This window comes from Colias eurytheme, chromosome 16 (genome assembly GCF_061535395.1).
Source record: "Colias eurytheme isolate Ceu_HAF_F1 chromosome 16, ilColEury1 Martin Lab GWU primary, whole genome shotgun sequence".
In the NCBI taxonomy this organism is placed as follows: domain Eukaryota; kingdom Metazoa; phylum Arthropoda; class Insecta; order Lepidoptera; family Pieridae; genus Colias; species Colias eurytheme.
Window position 1 is genome coordinate 7,786,520 of NC_142995.1, and position 22,071 is coordinate 7,808,590.

Genomic DNA, 22,071 nt, shown 5'->3' on the forward strand with positions numbered 1-22,071 from the left:
GTATAATGCTATCATAAATGATTGTTTTTGCATTTTACAAGAAACGAGTAAAAAATATAGAAGGTGAAATATTATATTATTTCGTTATAATAAAAAGTAAAGTTCCGTAAGAGATTTAAAATGCGTGTTTCACTTATTTATTTTAATCGGTGACGAGGAGCTAAAGCTATTCCCACTTGAACTTTAACTTACCAACACTTACTTAGATAATCATTATAGGTCAATGCTTGGTCAATGTATATAAAATAACAATACCGACTTCTCAAATCTCATTGCCAACTAAAAGAAAGTAAAACAAGAGCTTGCTTTTAATTGGCATATGCAGTAAAAACAGTAAAATCCAAGCAAGTGGGCATTCGAAAACAATTATACCTACAGCGAGTCGTAGACACAAAAAACCATCCGGAATAGGGAAAAGTAAAATGTCGGACAGTAAAATTACGTATAGTGCACAAGCTAGTATATAGATTAATGGCGTGCCATACCGGACCGTAAAAAATCGGAATGCCGGACCGTAAAATTCCTTGTAGTGGACAAACGCCCTAAGACTGTAGGGATGTGCTAAATCGATACACCCATGTGACAGTTTACAGCTCGTCGCGACACTAGTGACTAGATGTCCAATTAGCAGCCTGTCTACCGTTCCTCCAGTTTCAATGTTTACTCCTGCACTCGTTTTACCATTTAAAATTCGAACTGCTATTTACTGCAGATGTATTATCGTTTGTAATTTGACATTTATTTTTTTTTCTTGCTTTATCTGTAATTTAGGCGGGAGATTAGAATGTGCTAACGATAATTCGTACTATCTGAAATCAACACAACATATCTGCCTTTTTGACCAATTTAAACGTATTTCCCATGCAAATACTTATATTATACTTTATTCATAGTGCGACACTATGCGGCGTGTTGGTAGCCGTGTGTGCCGCGTGCTGCCGCCGGCCGGCGTCCTCCGACAAGCCGGAGGAGATTTCCGAGTGCCGCGGCGTGTATACTGTTAGCGCTGATTCTAGACTTACCCCGGTAAGTATTTTTATTCCTAATATATTATGTTCTGTTTAATGATTACACGTTCGATTATTTTCCAAATATCTTATGTACGTTCGTCAATACGTTTTATATGCCCCATCACTTGTTACGTCGCTAAAGGTCAGGGTTTAATTTAAAAAAAAAGTTTAAGAAAGCATCAAAGTTAAATTGTAACTCAACAAATATTTCAAATATAAAACCATCATAAAATGGATAGGAACATTAAAAAGAGATTATTTTCAAATACTTAGGTATAACCACCAATGTTCAAATACAAGTAAAAAAATTAACGTACGCGTCGTCTTTCTTTCTTTCTTTCATAGTAATATCGATTGAACCCAAAGCTAAATTATTAATAAACCAATTTCAATAATTGCTTTAAAACGGCATGAAGTATAAACCACATGTCTTGTTCATGGTTGATCGATACTCGTTCATAAGTTACTGATAGTTGTGACTTCACTCGAAAGCCACTTTACTAGTTAAGCCTTGGATATACTTCATCAGCTTTAGTCAAAGTTAATATTTTATACTAACCATATTTAAAAAGTACGTTTAAATTCAGGATTTACAAAGTTTTAAGGCTGCGCTACTATGAACAGAAATACTACTTTTTAAATTTGCGACACGGCAAACGTTTCCGTATACATATAAATTAGTTTTACGATCACTTAATTGCAACTATCGAATACAAACAAAAATATTAATGATTATTTTTCCGACCCCAATATCGACCAATAGAATTGCACCATTCGACGTCACGTGGTACAACCTACATGGTATTAATTATACCATCGATTATACTGATAATTTTTTGAAAATTTTCTGTGGTCGTTGACGTCAAACTGACAGGTTGAATTCAATTGTGAAATTATTGGCCGACATTTGGGATGGAAAAATAATCCCCCGAATACCACACGAGCTTCAAAATTATCTGGCATTTCCCTCAAGGTTCCCTGCAAACAAATAAAGTCGTCAAGTTTTTCAGGAAAAATCAATCAATTTTTTAACCTTGACTAAAAACTTGACTCCTTCATTTGTTTGCAACGAACCTATCGGAAAATACCCGATAATTTTGAAGCTCTTGTGGTATTATAAGTGAAAAAACGGTATAGGAGTTCCGAAGAAATTTGATTGATTATTTTACAATATAAACAGAGAGAGACTACTTACTTATAATTTCCTTGTATTTCGTTTTAATTTCACCAATAATTCGCAGTCTGTACTAGGCTATTAAAACAATAGTTTTAATGAAATAATTTCAATTGAAATACTCGCTTTCTTAAAACGTATCCACATCGTACCATATCGTTACTGTAATGCTACTAGACAATAAACAAACGTATTAATTATACAAAAAAATATATGAAAATAATTAAAGCGACTTTGTTATTTTCAATTGAAAATTTCTGTAAAGAAACTAAAAAACCGGCCAAGTGCGAGTCGGGCTCGCGCACAAAGGGTTCCGTAGCAGCAAATATAATAAATTACAGTTAAAACAACCTATCTCAAAAACTATAAGAGATACTTTGATCAAACCAAAAATCGTTGAAAGAGTTAATTAGCATGCATCACCTCTATTTTTTTTAGAATTTTATACCCCGTAGTTATAAAAATAGAGGGGGGGGGACATACTTTTTACGACTTTGAGAGCTGATATCTCAAAAACCGTTCACTTTAAGAAAAATGTTTTTTAGAAAACTTTATATCATTTTAAAAGACCTTTCCATTGATACCCCACACGGGTATGTACATCGAAAAAAAAAATTTCATCCCTCAGTTACATGTATGGGGGGCCCCACCCCCAATTCTTTTTTTTACTATTTAGTGTCATATTTTTGTAGCGGTTCATACAACACATATTCCCATCAAATTTCATCACTGTAGTACTTATAGTTTCCGAGTAAATCGGCTGTGACAGACGGACAGACGGACAGACGGACAGACGGACATGACGAAACTATAAGGGTTCCGTTTTTGCCATTTTGGCTACGGAACCCTAAAAAGACATGGAGTCGGTATTTATTACGAAGGCTTTGTTGTGTTGAGTGTCAAAGGTGCTAGAGTGTATAAACTGAACACTTGTGTTTTGGCCCACGATTATTATGTGAAAACGCTTTAGCTCTAAATACAATCAAGAATAATTCTGTTAAACTGCTGTAAACACGTTAAACTGTTGTGCCTTTTGCTTGTAATATAATATCTACTATTGTAGGTATTATATCGGTACATTTGGATTTTGAAGACGGTTTACAAATAGAATCATTGGAGATAGTGGGATGTGAATACGAATTTTTTATTTCTAAGTACATACTTACTATAATATACAAAAGACATAATATGTAATTTAACATAATAACACAATATTTACCTACAAAACTATATAGTTATGTATTGAAAGAATGCATTCAGGAATACTGCGAAAATGTTCAATTTATTTAACTTTTATATTCATTCTAATAACGTTAAATCTACCGAGTAATTTCAGTGTTTGTTAAATTCATTAAACGCAAAATAGCTAAGTTCAACTGTAAAAATAATCAGCGAATTAATATACCAGTCGACTTGTTGAAAATAAAAGATTCTCGGTTTGTTAATAGTGTTCGAGGCAATATATTTAAGTTTTAGCCATTTATTCACTTAATTAACTTGAGTTGTCAACTAGCGTCGAGTCCTCTTAAAATGCAGCGAATGCCCTAAAATTTGCCATTTGACCGATTTTAAGAGCCTTCAATTGTAAGTGTTCAGTTTAAAAATGCAATTTAACTATATTATTTTAAGTAGTATCCTTTAGATTACTGTGGACTGAAGTTCAATGAACTCTGATTTTGCTATTTACCGCGTCCTTTTGTTGTGATTTTTTTTATAGGTAATACAATTAATTAAATTAAATTATCTATGCAATGTGCATAATTGTTCGTATAAAAATTTCAAACATTGGACCTAAAATTAAAATATTCTTTCAGAACATAAAAAAATAAAAATATTCAACAAACTTTTTGAAGGATTTTTTACCTATTCTCTATAACAATTAAAACATTGGTTTAGTTTTACTTACCTTTTTTTATGTGTTTTCGGCAGAAACCAGTATGTATGTAAAACCCAATTGCAACAAATATACTATACATACCGCACACCTCGACAATGAAGTTATTATAATTGTCATTTAATGTTAAATGCACTGAATGCAATACAGTCAACTAATAAAACATGCAGTACAATTAGAACGCACTCACTCGCAAATGAGACTTCACTTCCAAATAACAGTATAATCTCAGTATGAAAACATGAATTTATTATAATAGAAAGCAATTTCCAAACAAAGCAAAAGCATGTAAATACTAAATACCGCAAAGCGCATCATCACACCACTTTATACATTTGATCTAACTCAGTTCACTATTCCGATTGTTTCCGTTTTGATTGAGTTTGCGTAATTAATTAGAAACGTCATTACACTTCGCTAATCACAAATTTGCCACTGTTTTAGCCTCGGAATGGCTAATTAAAAGCAAATTTGGATAGGCTGAAACTTTTTACGCTATTAGCAATTCTATTTTATTCCATTTTAGTGGGCGATTTTGAAACGTTTTTGTGATACTCAAACGGCATTCGTTATGCGGTTTAAGGGACAATTAGTAGATATCAATAGGGAACATAATATTAGTGCTCTATGTGTAATAACTGACCGACTTTCTGGTAGTGTTTGGCGTCATTAAAAGTAATGAATGATAATCTTAGCTTTTATTATTATTTAAAATAATAAAATTGATCAGCATTCTTGTAAGTTGAAACTACGTACAAACTTACGGTATAAAATGTAACTACTGACATCATTTAATTCAACCAATTTCTTCGTCATTACCCTTCAACCAGTACACAATTCGATATTCTTCCACTTAATTGTGTTTCCTCGCGACTATTTACGGAATAGCGTCAGCGCTGTAACGCGGTTACCGCAGCTTCCGTCTTGGGATTGTTCCGCCGCACGATGTCAATGGGCTCCGGCTACATAGGACATAGTATCTACATTGTAAATTGTAATACAATGTACATGATGACGTATTAGTCTATTAGAAAGTAAGGGAACACCTTCATAGTACCTGCATGTTTTTATGGTATTTGTATTAGAAAGTAAAGAAACTTATGGAAAATTACGAAAATTATTTTAAGGATGCAAATCATGGAAAATTGCACCAAAGCAATCAAATACGAATCTCATACTATTTGAAGCGTCAGAACAGTAAGAACGAGCTTGGATCGGATGATGTTCCTATGTTTGTCTATCAAATCATAATAATAATATTATGTATTATGGAGAGAGACATAATATTATGTATTTATGACAAGAAACAGTAAGTCAATTTAAAGTGAAAAAAACGAATTAAATCAGTGGACTCTATAAAAGCAATCTTTACTTTTTAGGTTTAGAGGAGACATTTTTTTTACAATTCGATCTATTACCTATATAGCTGGCTGTGACTTATTTTTGATGATCCATTATTTACCTATTTCCCTACCTATTTATTTAATCGACGTAATAGAAAAATAATGTTCAGCAAAGCGGAAAATTGGCTTTATGATATATAAATGTAAGTGTGTATTACAGTGAGCGGATACAGCACGATTGATAGAGCAATTACTGTAGTTATGTACTAATGAGTATGGTTACACCTTAGTGACTCCAGTTACGATTGAGATTTATCTGCCATTTTACAAACATAGTGTAACGTTTTAATTATTTTTTGGAAAATGAATTTAATTGGACTGAAAAATTTGCTTTCTATTTTAACTGTAATGCAATCAATCTAAACCATAGACTTTGTAAAAGATTCAAAAACTCAACATGTGTCAACATATTCTGGCTATTTGATATTGTCACTCCAAAAATACTTTTTATTGTACCCATTAGACACTCAAAATTAACACAAGACAAATTACCTTCTTAAACGTTATAAACCTACCTACTTATTATATTATTTTATAGTTACTTAAATTTAATAACGAAAAAGGTATATGAATCATTCTACACGCTCCTCCCAACTAACCTAAAGGTATATCTACGTGTAATAATAAAACACTTCCCATAGAGGTTTTTACGAGGTAATTCATGAGTGTTATAGTCAGGCAAGTGGCAGATAGAACAAACTGACTGGTTTATTACGGGCCCAAGGCTCATCTGTCAGAAGTTATCTTAAAATGTAGGGTTTTATTTAGGTATAGTTATCTCTTGTTTTATTCGTTTATTTGTAAATTAAATGAATTTGGTTAGGGGGTATATTGTAAATTAAATTCAGTAGGAGGTTTTATAACATCTATTCCTTTGTACCTTCGAAAGAATTTGAATTCATGACTGACCGGTTGGCTTGGTTGGTAGTGCCTTCCAAGCCAGAGGTCGTGGGTTCGATTCCCACCCGGGGCAAATATTTGTGTGATGAACATAGATGTTTGCTCTGTGTCTGGGTGTTAATTATCTATATAAGCATTTATTTAAAAATTATATATGTATGTATGTTTATCAGCCATCTGGTTTCCATAACACAAGCGAAAGCTTAGTATGGGATCAGATTGTGCGTGAAAATTGTCCTGAAATATTTATTTATTTATTTAATTTTGAACCTTATATTATTGTACATTGAACAAGATAATTGGCATAATTATTTCAAACTATAGTTTCTAGATTCCCTTGCCGATATTTGGCATCTAATTTATCCCCATATAGACTGGGGTAGAAGCCTTTGAAAATAATGAAAAGACAAAAAAAAATCGCAGTCGGATGAAACCCATTAGAAAAGGAGGGGAATATGATAAAAATGTAAGGAAAAATAAATTACGGTCAATCCGAGTTCGGGAAGCGGGAGGGGGGAGCTTTTAAGAGAAAAAAATGTTTTCTCTCGATTTCCGACAAAACTACAAGTCCTATAGAAAAAAGTTCAATGGCAAAGTTGTAGGTAATTAAAAGTTCTACAACTTTTGTATTCACAATTTTTTCACATAACCTAAAAATTTAGGTGAAAAATTCAAAAAACCAAGTTTTTGGTCTTTTATTTCTATCTACTTCAAAATTTATTTTTTTTCTACGAAATTTGGTGGAAACTTACTTTATTATGTCCCAAATACACTGTAATTTATTTGATTGAAAATATTTATTTTTTCGCCTTATTTTGAATTAATACCAAAAAAACAACCTAATTTTCAATCGAAAAGTCACCCGTCAAAATATCAGCTTTTTTCAAAGACTTGGGGTGCCTTTTATTCATTGAAATCTCTACTTTCATATGGTGTAAAAAAAATAAACACCACCATAGTAAATGTTCTCAGGAAATGCATACAAACAGTCTGAAAATTAGCTTTTACTAAATCAGGCACACTTCTTGAACTCTATATCTTCTCTTGTATCGGCTTTTCGGTAATATTTCAAAAGAAAAATAATTATCTGTTCTAAGTTTAATATTTTACAGCATATTCAAAAGCAAAATGATGTCGATAAAAACATTTCAGGTAGTTCGAGAAGTGTGCCTGATTTAGTAAAAGCTAATTTTCAGACTGTTTGTATGCATTTCCTGAGAACATTTACTATGGTGGTGTTTATTTTTTTTACACCATATGAAAGTAGAGATTTCAATGAATAAAAGGCACCCCAAGTTTTTGAAAGAAGCTGATATTTTGACGGGTGACTTTTCCATTGAAAATTAGGTTGTTTTTTTGGTATTAATTCAAAATAAGGCGAAAAAATAAATATTTTCAATCAAATAAATTACAGTGTATTTGGGACATAATAAAGTAAGTTTCCACCAAATTTCGTAGAAAAAAAATAAATTTTGAAGTAGATAGAAATAAAAGACCAAAAACTTGGTTTTTTGAATTTTTCACCTAAATTTTTAGGTTATGTGAAAAAATTGTGAATACAAAAGTTGTAGAACTTTTAATTACCTACAACTTTGCCATTGAACTTTTTTCTATAGGACTTGTAGTTTTGTCGGAAATCGAGAGAAACCATTTTTTTCTCTTAAAAGCTCCCCCCTCCCGCTTCCCGAACTCGGATTGACCGTAATTTATTTTTCCTTACATTTTTATCGTATTCCCCTCCTTTTCTAATGGGTTTCATCCGACTGCGATTTTTTTTTGTTTCAAAAATTATCTACTCTAGTGTAATACATCACTCTTGAAAGTTCTAGATGTTCTAAATGTCTTATTAAGGGCCGATTTTTCAATGCCCAGATAAACAGCTAGATATACTTTATTCTTCAGTTAACAAAATATTCAATTTTTCAATAGACGAATAGGACTTATCTATCGAATAACTACGTTATTTGAGGAATAAATCTATTTGCCGCTCCAACGGCCAGATAGCGCGCTATTCGACTGTTAGGCGTTTGAGTTGACAACGGACGCGTCAAATTTGAGATATTTTCGTATGTCATAACATAGAGCGTAGAATTATTAACAATTAAACCTCTTTCTATATAATTATAATCAATTAAAATCATATTGAAATTGATGTTTTTGATAGTACTGATGACCATGCCATTGAAAATTTGCCGAACGCTGCCTTTAAGTATGTCGTTTCCATCGTAAAATATATAAATTGAAACACAAATTTAACCAAACTCTTTACTCGAATCAAAACAACAATCAACAATCATAGAAGACAAGTGCACTCCTGACGTGAGTCATAATGACGGTTGTTGACAAATTGCAAGATTTGACTCTATCCCGCTCTAACCTGACTAATTTAATATGTTTGTTTCGCCACTCCGAGAGCAGTGCTGCCAATATGGAAATATTTGGTCAGATAGTTATTCATCAAATAAATCACGATTGAAAAATAGGCGAGCCGTAATGAGTTAGATAAATAATTGAATAAATCTATTCGAGGGGTACTTATTAGACTGTTTATCTCGTGATTGAAAAATCGGCCCTAATACTAATTAAATCAATACAAGTTCTCGGAGACATTGTGTAGGAGTGAAGAATAGGTAATTAATGGACAATAAGCCCAAATAAACTTTGTTACAGATACTAATAAGTTCTTTGAGCAACCCAATTAAGGATGCTTTATAATAAATCATTATTGAAGTGAAAACTTCTTTAGCGGCGTTGAGCACTTTTTCTGTAATGGGTATAAAATCTTAAACTCGCGTCAGGACACGTGATCTGATCGAAAAAGCGTAAGACGGATACCATTCCAAAACATCAAACATGCTCAACGTTAATAATCAAGTTTTCACTTCTGCCGGCACTCCCGGAGTGCAACCCGTCTTTTTTTTGTACACTCAGATTTATAATTAAAACACAAATATTATGCTTATTTTTAAATGTAATATAACATTATTATATGGTTTCTAACATTCACATCCCAAAACCATGGGTCTAAGCTAAGTTATAAAAATTGTATAATTTTCTTCTTCTTCTTGTGTTTTTTAAATAATTTTTATAACACTTTATAATACACCATGGTCATAATAATTAGGTAATATATACTTATGCTTGTATTATCCATATAACTCCGGGATTTTAAAGTTAACATTTAAATTTCAGACTGATATCTGTCGTTATAACGTATCCGAATATAAAAGCCATGAAACAATAGGTAATACCAAGTCTATCATTATAAAATTGAAATTACATCTACCTATATATATACAAGAACACCTGTATCCGTTTATAATTTGCGTTGAAAAATTACCAATACTCTTTACCGTTTACCGCCAGCCTTATGAAGGAAATTGTCTCCGCGAACTGTGACGAGCGCGGCAAGATAAAATTTCCCGCGTATCTACCTACTTTGATTTTTCCATTTGGTTCATAAATTTAGTTCGTTATTTCGTATGGCAATGTACTCGTGTTAGATATAAGCCAAATGTTTTATGGTTTAGAAGAAAGAAAGAAAGAAAACGTTTATTTAATAGCACATAGCCTCACAAGTACATAATGAAAAGCAAAAAAAAAAAAGAAAGAATGAAAGAAATTTTACAATTCCGTTAGTTTTCGAACATATGCTATCACTATAACTATTCAAATTTCTATAAAATATAAAAAACCCATAAACATAACTTATGTTTCCTTAATAATATAATAATTAGCATACATTCATTTACGTAGAAGACGAATGTCCATTATTCAGATCGAATTAAACAATGGTGTAGCATTAATTCTTCGTGGTAAATGTTAAAAGTATGTAAATTCAATGAATCCTTTGTACGTGAATTAATCCTTTTATCCGCTTAAGGAGCACTAGACACAATTTTCGAGGCTTGCTGAGAATCTAATGAGAAGCCTTAAGTTCTTTGTTATATACCACTAGCTGCGCCCCGCGGTTTTACCCGCAGTGCCCGCTCTTGTTGGTCTTAGCGCGTGATGAATGATGATGTATTATAGCCTATAGGCTTATAGCCTTCCTCAATAAATGGGGTATCTAACACCGAAAGAATTTTAAAATCGAACCAGTAGTTCCTGAGATTAGCGCATTTCGAACAAACAAACAAACTCTTCAGCTTTATAGTATTAGTAGGTAAGTATAGATTAGTACCTCTTTACTTTTTCCAGAATTTTTATCAAATATTTGATTGATTGATTAAATAAGATATAAAAATTGTTAAAAGAAAATGTTTTTCTTACATAATGTTTCGTAAATCAATTGATAAAATGATATCAGTATAATTAATTATGTCAAGGTATGATAGGAGTTATCTTGTGAAAATATCGAATTATTAAAATTGTTCAGATTTTAATCTATTAATAATAACGTAAAAGTATACATATTACAATGTAAATTGTTATTATACTTTTTATCTTCACGTCGAAGTTTAGAATTATAATACATAGGTATTGACTGATCGGTTGGCTTGGTTGGTAGTGGCCCTGCCTTCCAAGCCAGAGGTCGTGGGTTCGATTCCCACCCGGGGCAAATATTTGTGTGATGAACATAGATGTTTGCTCTGTGTCTGGGTGTTAATTATCTATATAAGTATTTATTTAAAAATTATATATGTATGTTTATCAGCCATCTGGTTTCCATAACACAAGCGAAAGCTTAGTATGGGATCAGATCGTGCCGTGTGTGAAAATTGTCCTGAAATATTTATTTATTTATTTAATATTTATTACTTATATAAACAAATCTTTATAGAACTTTTATTTGACGACGATAACTTTCTTCAATACTATTGTGACACTCTATAAAATCATTATTGATACATAAGTATTTATCAAATGTCCTACAAAAGCTACTAACAATATTGCTATTAAGTACATAAATTAAAGTCCATAAAAACGACACATCAACAATCAGTACGTAAATAAATGGACAGAGATTCATAGAATACCGTTAATGAATGTAGCTGTGAAATTTTAAATGTCAACGTGATAATATCGAGCATTTTGTAATAAAGGGAACACCACGTGGGCGGATTGCAAACCAGACGAACGAACTCAGACCTTCAGATATATTTTAGCACGTGTAAATCCGACATTTTTAAGTGCCCTATCTCTTGAACTTTAAACTTATTGCCTATCGCCATGTGACTTTGAGAGCTTCACACACAGATTCCTATCTATAATGCAATTTATTTAGATTTAACACGTTCAAGATTCGATAACATGTTGAAAGGTCGAGCGGAAATTTATTGTGAAGTAGAAAATATATAGCGACAATTATAAATCTATTTAATTATTATTGTAATACACGAAATTATATCCTAGTAAAAATTATATCAGAAAATTATGCGCGAGTAAGCTGAAAGCAAATACAAAAGGTCAACCCCGATAGCATCACTTGCAGGGACTTTTCATAGAGCGATTGTTTTCACGTGTTCGATTTCACGTTTTACTTACTAAAATTGATTCTTTTGTTTATGTGAAATTCAATACTCATAGTTCGCTTTATTTTCGAAACACAATGAAAGTATTCACTCGCTTGGCAGTTAATAAAGCTTTCCGAAGTAATACTTTTGAAAAAGTGGGACGCAAGCGGGAATATAAGCTTCAGAGGCTTTCAAAAATGATAATTATTCTATGTGGGATACACTAGCTGAATAAACGTTATTAAATAACCATCTATTGTTGATTGGAATTGAAATATTCAGGCATTTGTAATTAATATTTTTTTACTTGAAGCATCATCACCTAAACTACCAATGACAAATTATGTAGTTATTGTATGTATACGTTTTGATACAGTACCTATTGAATACACTGGCTTTGTATAATTACCACATGTATAATGATAAGACAGTACTAAAGCGAAAAACTTGGAAAACCCAAGATAAATAGTATTTTTAAACATCAAAGTCGGCATGTTGAACTTACATTGGAGTAAACTCAACACAAAATGCTAATTCCGGCAACCGCAATTCCAATGACACTAGACGGAAGGACGACTCAAAATTCTAGAACCTTCGAGAGAGGGATAGAAATTCCGGACGCAAGTTTAGACAAACAATGTTCCCGTTCGAGAGCTCGTGAGATGCAGCCTGCATTCACGGTACATTACCCTGTGCTACACTAACGACACGTGCGCTCTGTTAAATGATCTGGGAATTTACGTCTTGTTCGAGAGGATTAATGGGAATTAAATATTCAAAGATGGATGAGATAATTCGGCGAGTAGACGCAAAGTCATGGCCACGTAATGTACGTCTATAATGAAAAAGCACAAACATTCTTAGTTGGTACTTCTTAATTAAAATCTTAAAATTAGTAATTAAATATGACGGCCGAGTTGTGCAAGGTTAAACATTACTAATTAAAATTTCCTTGAGTCGTAATTTTGTTAAGTTTTCAGATGCGCATTTAATTTATATTTTTACTTAAAAAGCTCGCCTGTAAAGATTTTGCTTGTTTAATTGCGATACGAAATACTAGGAGTATAGAAGTGTGAAGAGCCATGGTTGAATGTCAGCGGAATTAACGATGTTGGTCGAAATAAAAACCGCGTTCAGGGTAATTGGTTTCGCTCTGACGGATACGCTTTACATGCTCGAATAAGGAAGTAAGGGTAAGTTCCGATAGCCAGAGCTGATTAGATATTATCGAGCTCTATCCGATTTACAATATTGAAACATACGCAGTACCTAATAGTAAATGATTGTTGAATAGTTTATAAGTGTACTTCAAAATTAAGGTCAACCGGTTTTTACAATGTAATGTAAATTACACTAGTCGTGTTTTTACTTTTGTATCAGTCCGTTCAAATCATAATTACTATTATAACTCGTGAAATAACTATATTTCTGCTCTCATTAATATAGGAACGAGAAACCTTATATGAATCCACTTAAACAAATATTTGTATCGCAACGCCAGATTAGTTCCTAAATTAATTGATCAGTGCCGTTAAAAATAGTCAATCAATTAATTTGGACAGCGAAGTGTAATCAAGTCGCGTAGGGGCCAGAATGTTTGCGATGACGCACTCCGATAGTTCCCCTCGCTTTAAACCCTCCTAATCGACGGCTAATCACGTTTAATGCTCTTTTCCTGGTAAACATGGCTGTCTGTGCTTCACGCTCTGCCTTTGTTTTAAAATTTAAATAATTTAGGATGCGATTATAAAATAATAACAGATTGCTTGACTGGGTTGCTGATGTTCTTGTGGTGTCCAATTGTTAGGTTACAAAATGTGTTATGTATATCTTTTGGGGTTAAATATATGGCCATTGGAAGAATTAGATTCCTTTTTGTTTTAATGAACCTGTTTAGATAAATTTGTGAATAAATAGATGAGACAGGAATATTTAACATAACTTCATAGTATCGAGCATTTTGCAGCAGGCAGCAAAAAATTAGTTCCAATTTAAATTAACACTAAATTGCACGCCTCATAAGCGAAGCGTTGAGGTGGGTACTACTGTCACTTCGCGCAAAACATCTGATTTTTCAAACTTAAAATGTCTTTATGTATCATACATTGCACTTGTAAGATAATACATACACACACATATTAAGAAAAAACACTATTTTTAACGTTCATGATATTTTTGATGTCATTTTTGTTATTTAAACTAGTTAAAAAACAGTTTAAAAAAGTTCTGTCTTGGACGTCCGTGTGTCTGTATGTGCGGATCCTTTTTCTTGTTAACACGATAGCGACCGAAATACTTTACTAATCGAGTCTTTTTTTTTCTCTTACGCTTGAGTATGCTCAGGAATAGAACCCTTTCATTTTTCAGGGTCTGATTCGATGTGGTTTAATTGTTATTAAATAAACAAAAATAATAATTAATAAATATTTATTAAAAAAAAATTATGAGGCGTGCACTTTTGGATTTTCCAAATTTTTTATAATTACAGCGGAAAAGATAAAAACGAATACAATGTTTCATAGCTTCTTCATATACAATAATACCCATTAAACTAAGATATATTTATAATAGCTTAGTTAGTTGTTTATTTAAAAATTCGCCAATAAAATCAATCCAGTGTTATTCTAGATTGGATAAATGACAAAGAATGACAAAAATAAATACCGAAATAGCTCGATAGCTGTTTCTTTCGCAGAGTTCAATTCTATTACCTCTTGTTCTCGTAGCTCTATTTTCGGCCAATCCATTTTTCCCAATTTCGGTTTGGGGCTTTAAATAAAAACTTCTTACTATTTTCAGTGTAGGTAAAGTATTACTATGGAGTTCCTTGTCGATTCTTCTCGGAATCTTTGGTAGTTTGAAATATGATTATATACATAAATACTTGTGAAAAATTACCTACATGAATAAAAATAAATGAGTTTGAGTGCGTAGTTACCGGGCTGCGTTTCGAACATTCTATGTAACACTAAGGATATCCATGTTGCACGGTCGCCGTCGATAACAGGATACTTTAATAAATCCTAATATTGCTTCTTCCTATTTTTGAGGTACTGAAATAACCCAGAGGATATAATTATTTATATTAAAACTGAAATCGTAGATTAGTCAACAATTAAACTAATTAAAAGAACTTTGCTGAATTCACCGTACCATAAGAAAGTCGTGTTGCAAACAACATGTTTTCTTGCATTGCATACTTATACACTAATAAAATTTGTAATAACTCTAAAGTTTAACCTTTGCTAACTAGAGTGTTTCTACACATTTTCGTTGCAACTTGCAATTACAAACTTTGTGACGTTTTGACAATCGTTCTTCGTTCAAAGTTTACACTTTAACTAATGTAAAGTATATTAATTGTTATTAACAACGTGGTTACCGAAAGATAACATAAATCATTTTCATCTGACTTTAACACTAAAATCATAATTGCATTTGAAAAACATACACGCGGCAAAACTAACGGTTGTTTTTTGTACCAAAATAAAATTTGCGTTCTAGTAATTGCTTACAATAACAGCCATTGATTGTGCACATACGTAAGTTTCATATAAAGATTCGATTGTAAAAAATATATTAGGTCGGACAATTTTTTTTTCTTTTTAATATCGAAGAGTGTCAATGGAAAAAAAATACAAAACGCACTGCATGAATTGATATCCAGTTCGCAATCTTATATTGAACATTTTTCTTTAGATTAAAAATACTTGATGATTAAAAATACTTCAGCTACGTAGTTGTTTTTAGTATTTATAGTTAAATAATATAGTCAGCAATATAGCAATATTTTAGAAGGATATTATTTGGTGAACTAGTGCACCAGATTTTAATACAACACCAATAATTCAAATCAACGTAGGTAATCCATACTAATATTATAAATGCGAAAGTAACTCTATCTGTCTGTCTGTTACTCAATCACGCCTAAACTACTGAACCAATTTGCATGAAATTTGGTATGGAGATATTTTGATACCCGAGAAAGGACATAGGCTACCTTTTATTGCGAAATATGTACCACGGGCGAAGCCGGGGCGGACCTCTAGTAACTAATAAGGCTTTAAGAGCCAACAAAAAGTTATCCTTAATACGTAATGTAATAAATCTTTCTAGTTGTACCATACATCTATACCTATATCTAAATTTATTTAGGGTCTTTTGAGATCGAGATCATTATCAACAGAAATTATTTGCGTTGCATTTAACTGCATAGATCTTAAATGAATCTACGTATATATTTCATTAGCATCCATTCTCAGCATTAAGACACTAAACTTGAAGCTAAAGGGATTAGCAGTGTCCAAGTCAGGCAGGTTGGCTTAAGCGTCAGATTGTTTAAGTTAACAACTAAATTACTTCAGTAAACTTGTTTGAAGCTTTGCTATCTTCGTCCTGTAGTGTACATTTTTAATGAAGGGGAATGCACGGCTTTGATTATTAGAGTGAAAGCCTTCTGAAATCCTATGCTGATTACGCTGCGACATTTTGCCAGGAAATGGTTAACGGGCCGCACCTTTTGCCGTTTTTATAGAAGCTTTGATGCTCTATGCTTATTTTGCTATTAAGATATTATGTGAAAGTTTTTTCTTTGAAGAACATTACCCCAGATTCTGGTCGATTTTTTTATTTTAAACTATAGAAGCATGTAATTTATAATTGTTTTTAATTTGTTTATTGTTGCGTCTATTAGATGGTTTGAATTCTCTTACCTAAACATTAATCAAGTCCTCAAAAATGTAACTTTAATCAAAAATATACACATTAAATGGCAATTGACAATCCGACAAATACGAACATTATCTACATATCAACATTGCTCATTACGGTTTCATAAGCGGCTGAACGAATTCCCCGGTTAACAAAAATAATTTGCACTCCCGCCCCGGGGAGCCTTGATAAAAATCGCATTACACGTAATTGCTTTAGCGAGATTAGCGAACCGATCCTGAATCTACACGCTTTCAATTTATCTATAATATTTGAAAACCTTTTTCAAGCTACGTACATACCTACACGATTATATCCAAAAATAACTCAGCGTGAAATTGAATAAATGGCTTGTACGATTTTGTTTAACGAAAATTCTATTCACGCAAATTCATACATTGAATATACAACAGTATTATATTTAATTAAATGTTTCTTTTAAATCCACAATACTGAGTGGTAGCGACCTTACCTTATAATATAAGCTGCGGTTGTATTAAAATTAAAATATACAGCTGCAATCTCCATTTCTTAGTTATACATAATGCAGTTTAATAAAGTTTTTGAATTAAGAAATATTAATTAATTCAATATAAGTGATGTGAAAGACGTAAAAAAAATCAGTCCAAAATCTTTATGCTTTTTTGTACTGTACAACGTTTCTTGCAGGCTATTTTGCTTTTCGTTATTAAATTTAACCAATCTACTTATCTACACTTTATTTATGTGGCTTAGGGCCGATTTTTCAGTGCTTGGTTAAAACTTATCCCTCCAATAAAGTATTACACGATAATATTAAAATGTCACGTAAACTTTCAAATACGGACAATTAGAATACGTTTTTAAAATGGTAGTTTTATACATTATTAGACGAATAAGTTTTAACCAAGGATTGAAAAATCAGCCCTAAAGCAAAAATTTGCGATTTGAATACTCAGTAGGTAAGCTTACTTAATTTACTGAAGGCTGAGAAATAATTTCAAGACGAGAAAAAAATTCACGAGGCGGGATTCGAACACGCGTCTTTTTGTCAAACCCGGACAACTTAGATACTTAAGTCTTTTCTAAAATTTACTTAAACTACAGAAATATGTAAAGAGATGCGTTTCTTACGCTCAAATATCTTGGAAAGTTGCAATGCCACTCGCTTTGTGGTCAAGTGCATATCGACGTCGATCCCCTTTCCTTTCACCTTACATAGTTACATATTTATACTAAATATATACAATATACATACTATCTATACATATATGAGTCTAAGAGAAACGAGGCTTCATTTATTCATCACGTTATATTATTTCATTTCATATGTTGGTTAGTATATGCATAATTAGTGTTTGTGCTTAATATATTGTCATGTCACATCTCCGAAGATAATATAAAGAAAGTGAACGGATACTCATTTTCTCATATAGCAGTAGCGCAACAGAGAAATAAATTACCTAAGATCTGGTATAAACAGTAGGTATTGTTATATGATTGTTAGAATGCATTATTAATAGTACCTACATGTACCTATTAGCGTATGAATTGTATTAATTAGACTTTTTTGCATATATACAAGTCGTAAATCGTATGCAACGATCTTAAAAATAACTTTTACATGAATATAAATTGTATATTGTAATTGTAATAAATTGTAATCTAATAATCATATTTAAACATTTATAACAAAAAACTATTTCTTTGATCCTATATTAATATCTTCTTGATATCTATATTAATATCCCTTTGATAAACCTATTACACATAGGTACCCTTAATTCCTCACTCATACGCCCATCAAGTAAGAGCATCCCAGTTAATTTAAACGAATCATCAATTACGTGTCATTTAACTTTGAATTATCTCGAGCGATTATCTCGTTACTGATATATGAACGGTGTAGTTTATTCAAAGGAAATTTAAACGTAATTGTAAAAGTTTCTGTGTAAGTTTAAACCTTTAATTGTTACAAATATTAATGTATCACTTATTGATATTATAAATGTATGTAGGTATACATATAAAAAATCGTGTGAGTTAAACTAGGTATTTATTACCCAAGAACGGCTGAACCGATTTTAGTGACTCTTGGTTATTTTACTCCGCTGGAATTTTAATAGTAACTGATATTTCGAAAACAAAACAATCCGAGCGGAGCCAGGGTGTACATCTAGTGTTATACATATGCAAAATTTGACAATAGAACAGTTATATTTGTCACTTGACATTGTTTTTATAAAGCGTTTAAAAGGCAATAATATCTCATTGTGCTGTGTTACAATGGTGTTATATTTCGTAATGCTCTTACAATTGTTTATTTCTCAACTTTCTCAGCGCTTTCCACACTCGCTTACTTGTAAAGTTTATCAGTGAATAATCAAAGGTTATAGAAAAATCGATAACGATTCGTCAGTGTCAACATTTATATTAGTGTATACCTAGTATAAGCATTGAGGATGACCTCGTACACGCAGGACCGATTTCGACAAATTTTGGTATTATTTGCATTAGACATATTACTATAATACCAGTAGATATTCTCATATATAAACTCATATACATATATTGTATATATGTATATATACATTATTATATGTATTAACATTTTCTCCATAATTATTACAATACAATTTTGTTATTATTGTGTCATTAAGGAAGGTGGACCCCAAAATACAGGCTGTCCTAGTTTGGGGTCCAAATGTTACATGTTTGTAAATTGTACCTAACCCACAAATTGATCAATAAATGATTTTTTTTTAAATACCTCCTTTAAGAATTTATTATACGGGCTTTTGAGCTCATTACACCAAAGGACACAAAAAATTCAGTACATTATTATCAATCTATGAAATATCACACATACATTCTAGTTTATTTGGTTAAAAATAAACCATATCCCCATAACCTGAAGGTTGAATCTTCAACTCACCATGACAGACCCGACTAACAGTAGCAACAGTGGCAGTGTGCAAGTGCGTTTGTTAATTTGAGCATCTGAAAGTAAAATAAATTAATATTGAATGTAATATTCAATTGTTGCTTAAATTTAGCACCGCTTAAAAAGAAAACGATTAAAAAATTACAAATATTTAATACAGCATTGTGTAATGTGTTATTATAAAAATTAAAAACTAATTCTATACTACAGGTTTCGTCAAAACTAACAAAATATTAAATAATAAAGAATGTAGCTTTCCTTCTGTAAAACTTTAGCTTATTTCTAGTAAAACAAGCGTTTTCGCGTTTCAAAATAAATAAATACCTAAATACTTCAGGACATTTTTCACACACAGCACGATCTGATCGGTGATCCCATACTAAGCTCTCGCTTGTTATGGAAATCAAATGGCTGATAAACATACATATACGATTTTAAATAAATACTTACATAGATAATAGATAATTAACACTCAGACACAGAGCAAACATCGATGTTCATCACACAAATATTTGCCCTGGGTGGGAATCGAAACCACGACCTCTGGCTTGGAAGGCAGAGTCACTACCAACCAAACCAACCGGCCAGTCAGATATACGTACAGATAACGAATTGATAATAACATAAAATCTTCCAATAATAAATAATAATCTGATAATTTTTGAGTCTTTACACTATCTAATAGATAATTGGATGGCTTTTTGTCTAATGAGAAAGATATTTCCACAAAAGGGAGTTTTAAATTAAAATTATTATACATACTACATATTATATCATTTCGTTATCTGTGTTATACGACTTTGTTCGTATAAAGATAAATTGTTTTTTAGAAATTAAAGACTTTAACGGATTTTAAACGCGATTTATTCAAGCGAGCGTGGTCACGGGGAGTCTCCCCGCGCCGTGACCACGCTGTAAAGTGTTCGAAACGTTCGGAAAATAATATAATGAATAAATCGCGTTTAAAATCCGTTAAAAAGTCTTTAATTTCTAAATGTATAATACTCGCGTAAAATCAAACACAAGGAAATACTAAGATAAATATAGTGTTTAAGTTTAACGATCTTCGTCACATTTTACACAGAAGAAATCGGTAAGTGGGGCTGGAATTAAATATTGAATACATATTACATAATATCATAATTATTTAAACTATAGAAGCATTTTAAAATCTTTCAAACATACTAAATATCGTATTGTATATGCGATATATATTTCTCTGTCTCTATTTTCCTATGACTCTATGTCCCTATGTATGCGTAAATCTTTAAAACTACGCAACGGATTTTGATGCGGTTTTTTTTTAATAGATACAGTGGTTCTCAAGGAAGGTTTAGTATATAATTTAGGTTAAGACAAAGCGGGCAGAGCCGCGGGCGGAAAGCTAGTAGAATATAAAATGTTCTTTAATAATAGATAGGTACTGAAATGTATCGTTACTTATACTTTCCAAGAGCGCTCATTTAGAATCGTCTAATTCAATTAAATATGAGAAGCGATGCTCATTATTTTTAGTGAAGGTATTGTGTATAATTTGTTGTTTGAGATAATATTACGAGGGTTGTTTTATCAATCCTTAGTTCATTTCAGGCAGGTATGATATTTAAGCTGTTAAAACATTGAAACAACCCGAACTCGAGGATGTAGAGAACATTATATAAATATAAAGTTTTAAAATATACACATACTTACCTCTATTATGTTTTTTGTATTACTCGAAAATTTTATAAATTTCTATTATAAAACTAATTTGCATTATATTTATTAAATTTGAGACACAAAGATAAACACACACTCAACATATATCAGATAAGCGCACACTTTTGCACGCCTCATAAGCGAAGCGTTGAGGTGGGTACTACTGTCACTTCGCGCAAAACATCTGATTTTTCAAACTTAAAATGTCTTTATGTATCATACATTGCACTTGTAAGATAATACATACACACACATATTAAGAAAAAACACTATTTTTAACGTTCATGATATTTTTGATGTCATTTTTGTTATTTAAACTAGTTAAAAAACAGTTTAAAAAAGTTCTGTCTTGGACGTCCGTGTGTCTGTATGTGCGGATCCTTTTTCTTGTTAACACGATAGCGACCGAAATACTTTACTAATCGAGTCTTTTTTTTTTCTCTTACGCTTGAGTATGCTCAGGAATAGAACCCTTTCATTTTTCAGGGTCTGATTCGATGTGGTTTAATTGATATTAAATAAACAAAAATAAAAATTAATAAATATTTATTAAAAAAAAATTATGAGGCGTGCACTTTTGGATTTTCCAAATTTTTTGACTTTAAAACGGTTGGACCGTTCTTCATGAATTGTGATTCGTTAGTGAGTAGAATTACTACTATATCAATAAAACAATGACGTCATACTTTGCTGAATCAGTTAGTTTCTGATAATAAGAATTATGTACACTTCGAGACAAAATCAGCTTATCATAATAATGTAATTGTAGATGTTAGATGTTGATATCAAAACATGTGAGAGCTAAAAAGCGGCAAGAAGGTTTAATCATTGAGCTAGTCAAATAATACGAGAAACACATACTTTGCTTTGTTATTATGGTCTCATTATTTTGAATACCAAAGT

The 22,071-nt window shown here is 31.7% G+C and overlaps 2 protein-coding genes across 4 annotated transcripts in view; one reads left to right on the top strand and one right to left on the bottom strand.

Moving 5' to 3' along the window:
• fdl (beta acetylhexosaminidase fused lobes) overlaps positions 1–22,071 on the bottom strand; it is an 82,652-nt gene that overhangs the window by 26,088 nt on the left and 34,493 nt on the right. For 2 of the 3 annotated variants that reach the window (XM_090110758.1, XM_090110755.1), the window contains one exon: positions 19,462–19,526. The exons of the other annotated variant lie outside the window; for it this stretch is intronic. The gene's annotated coding sequence lies outside the window, so the exon portion shown is untranslated. The remainder of the gene's footprint in view (positions 1–19,461; positions 19,527–22,071) is intronic. 3 annotated transcript variants of the gene reach the window in all.
• LOC149901930 (uncharacterized) overlaps positions 1–22,071 on the top strand; it is a 30,780-nt gene that overhangs the window by 7,729 nt on the left and 980 nt on the right. The window contains exon 2 of the mRNA XM_090110759.1: positions 894–1,026. Within this exon, the coding sequence (XP_089966885.1) occupies positions 894–1,026 (133 nt within the window). The remainder of the gene's footprint in view (positions 1–893; positions 1,027–22,071) is intronic.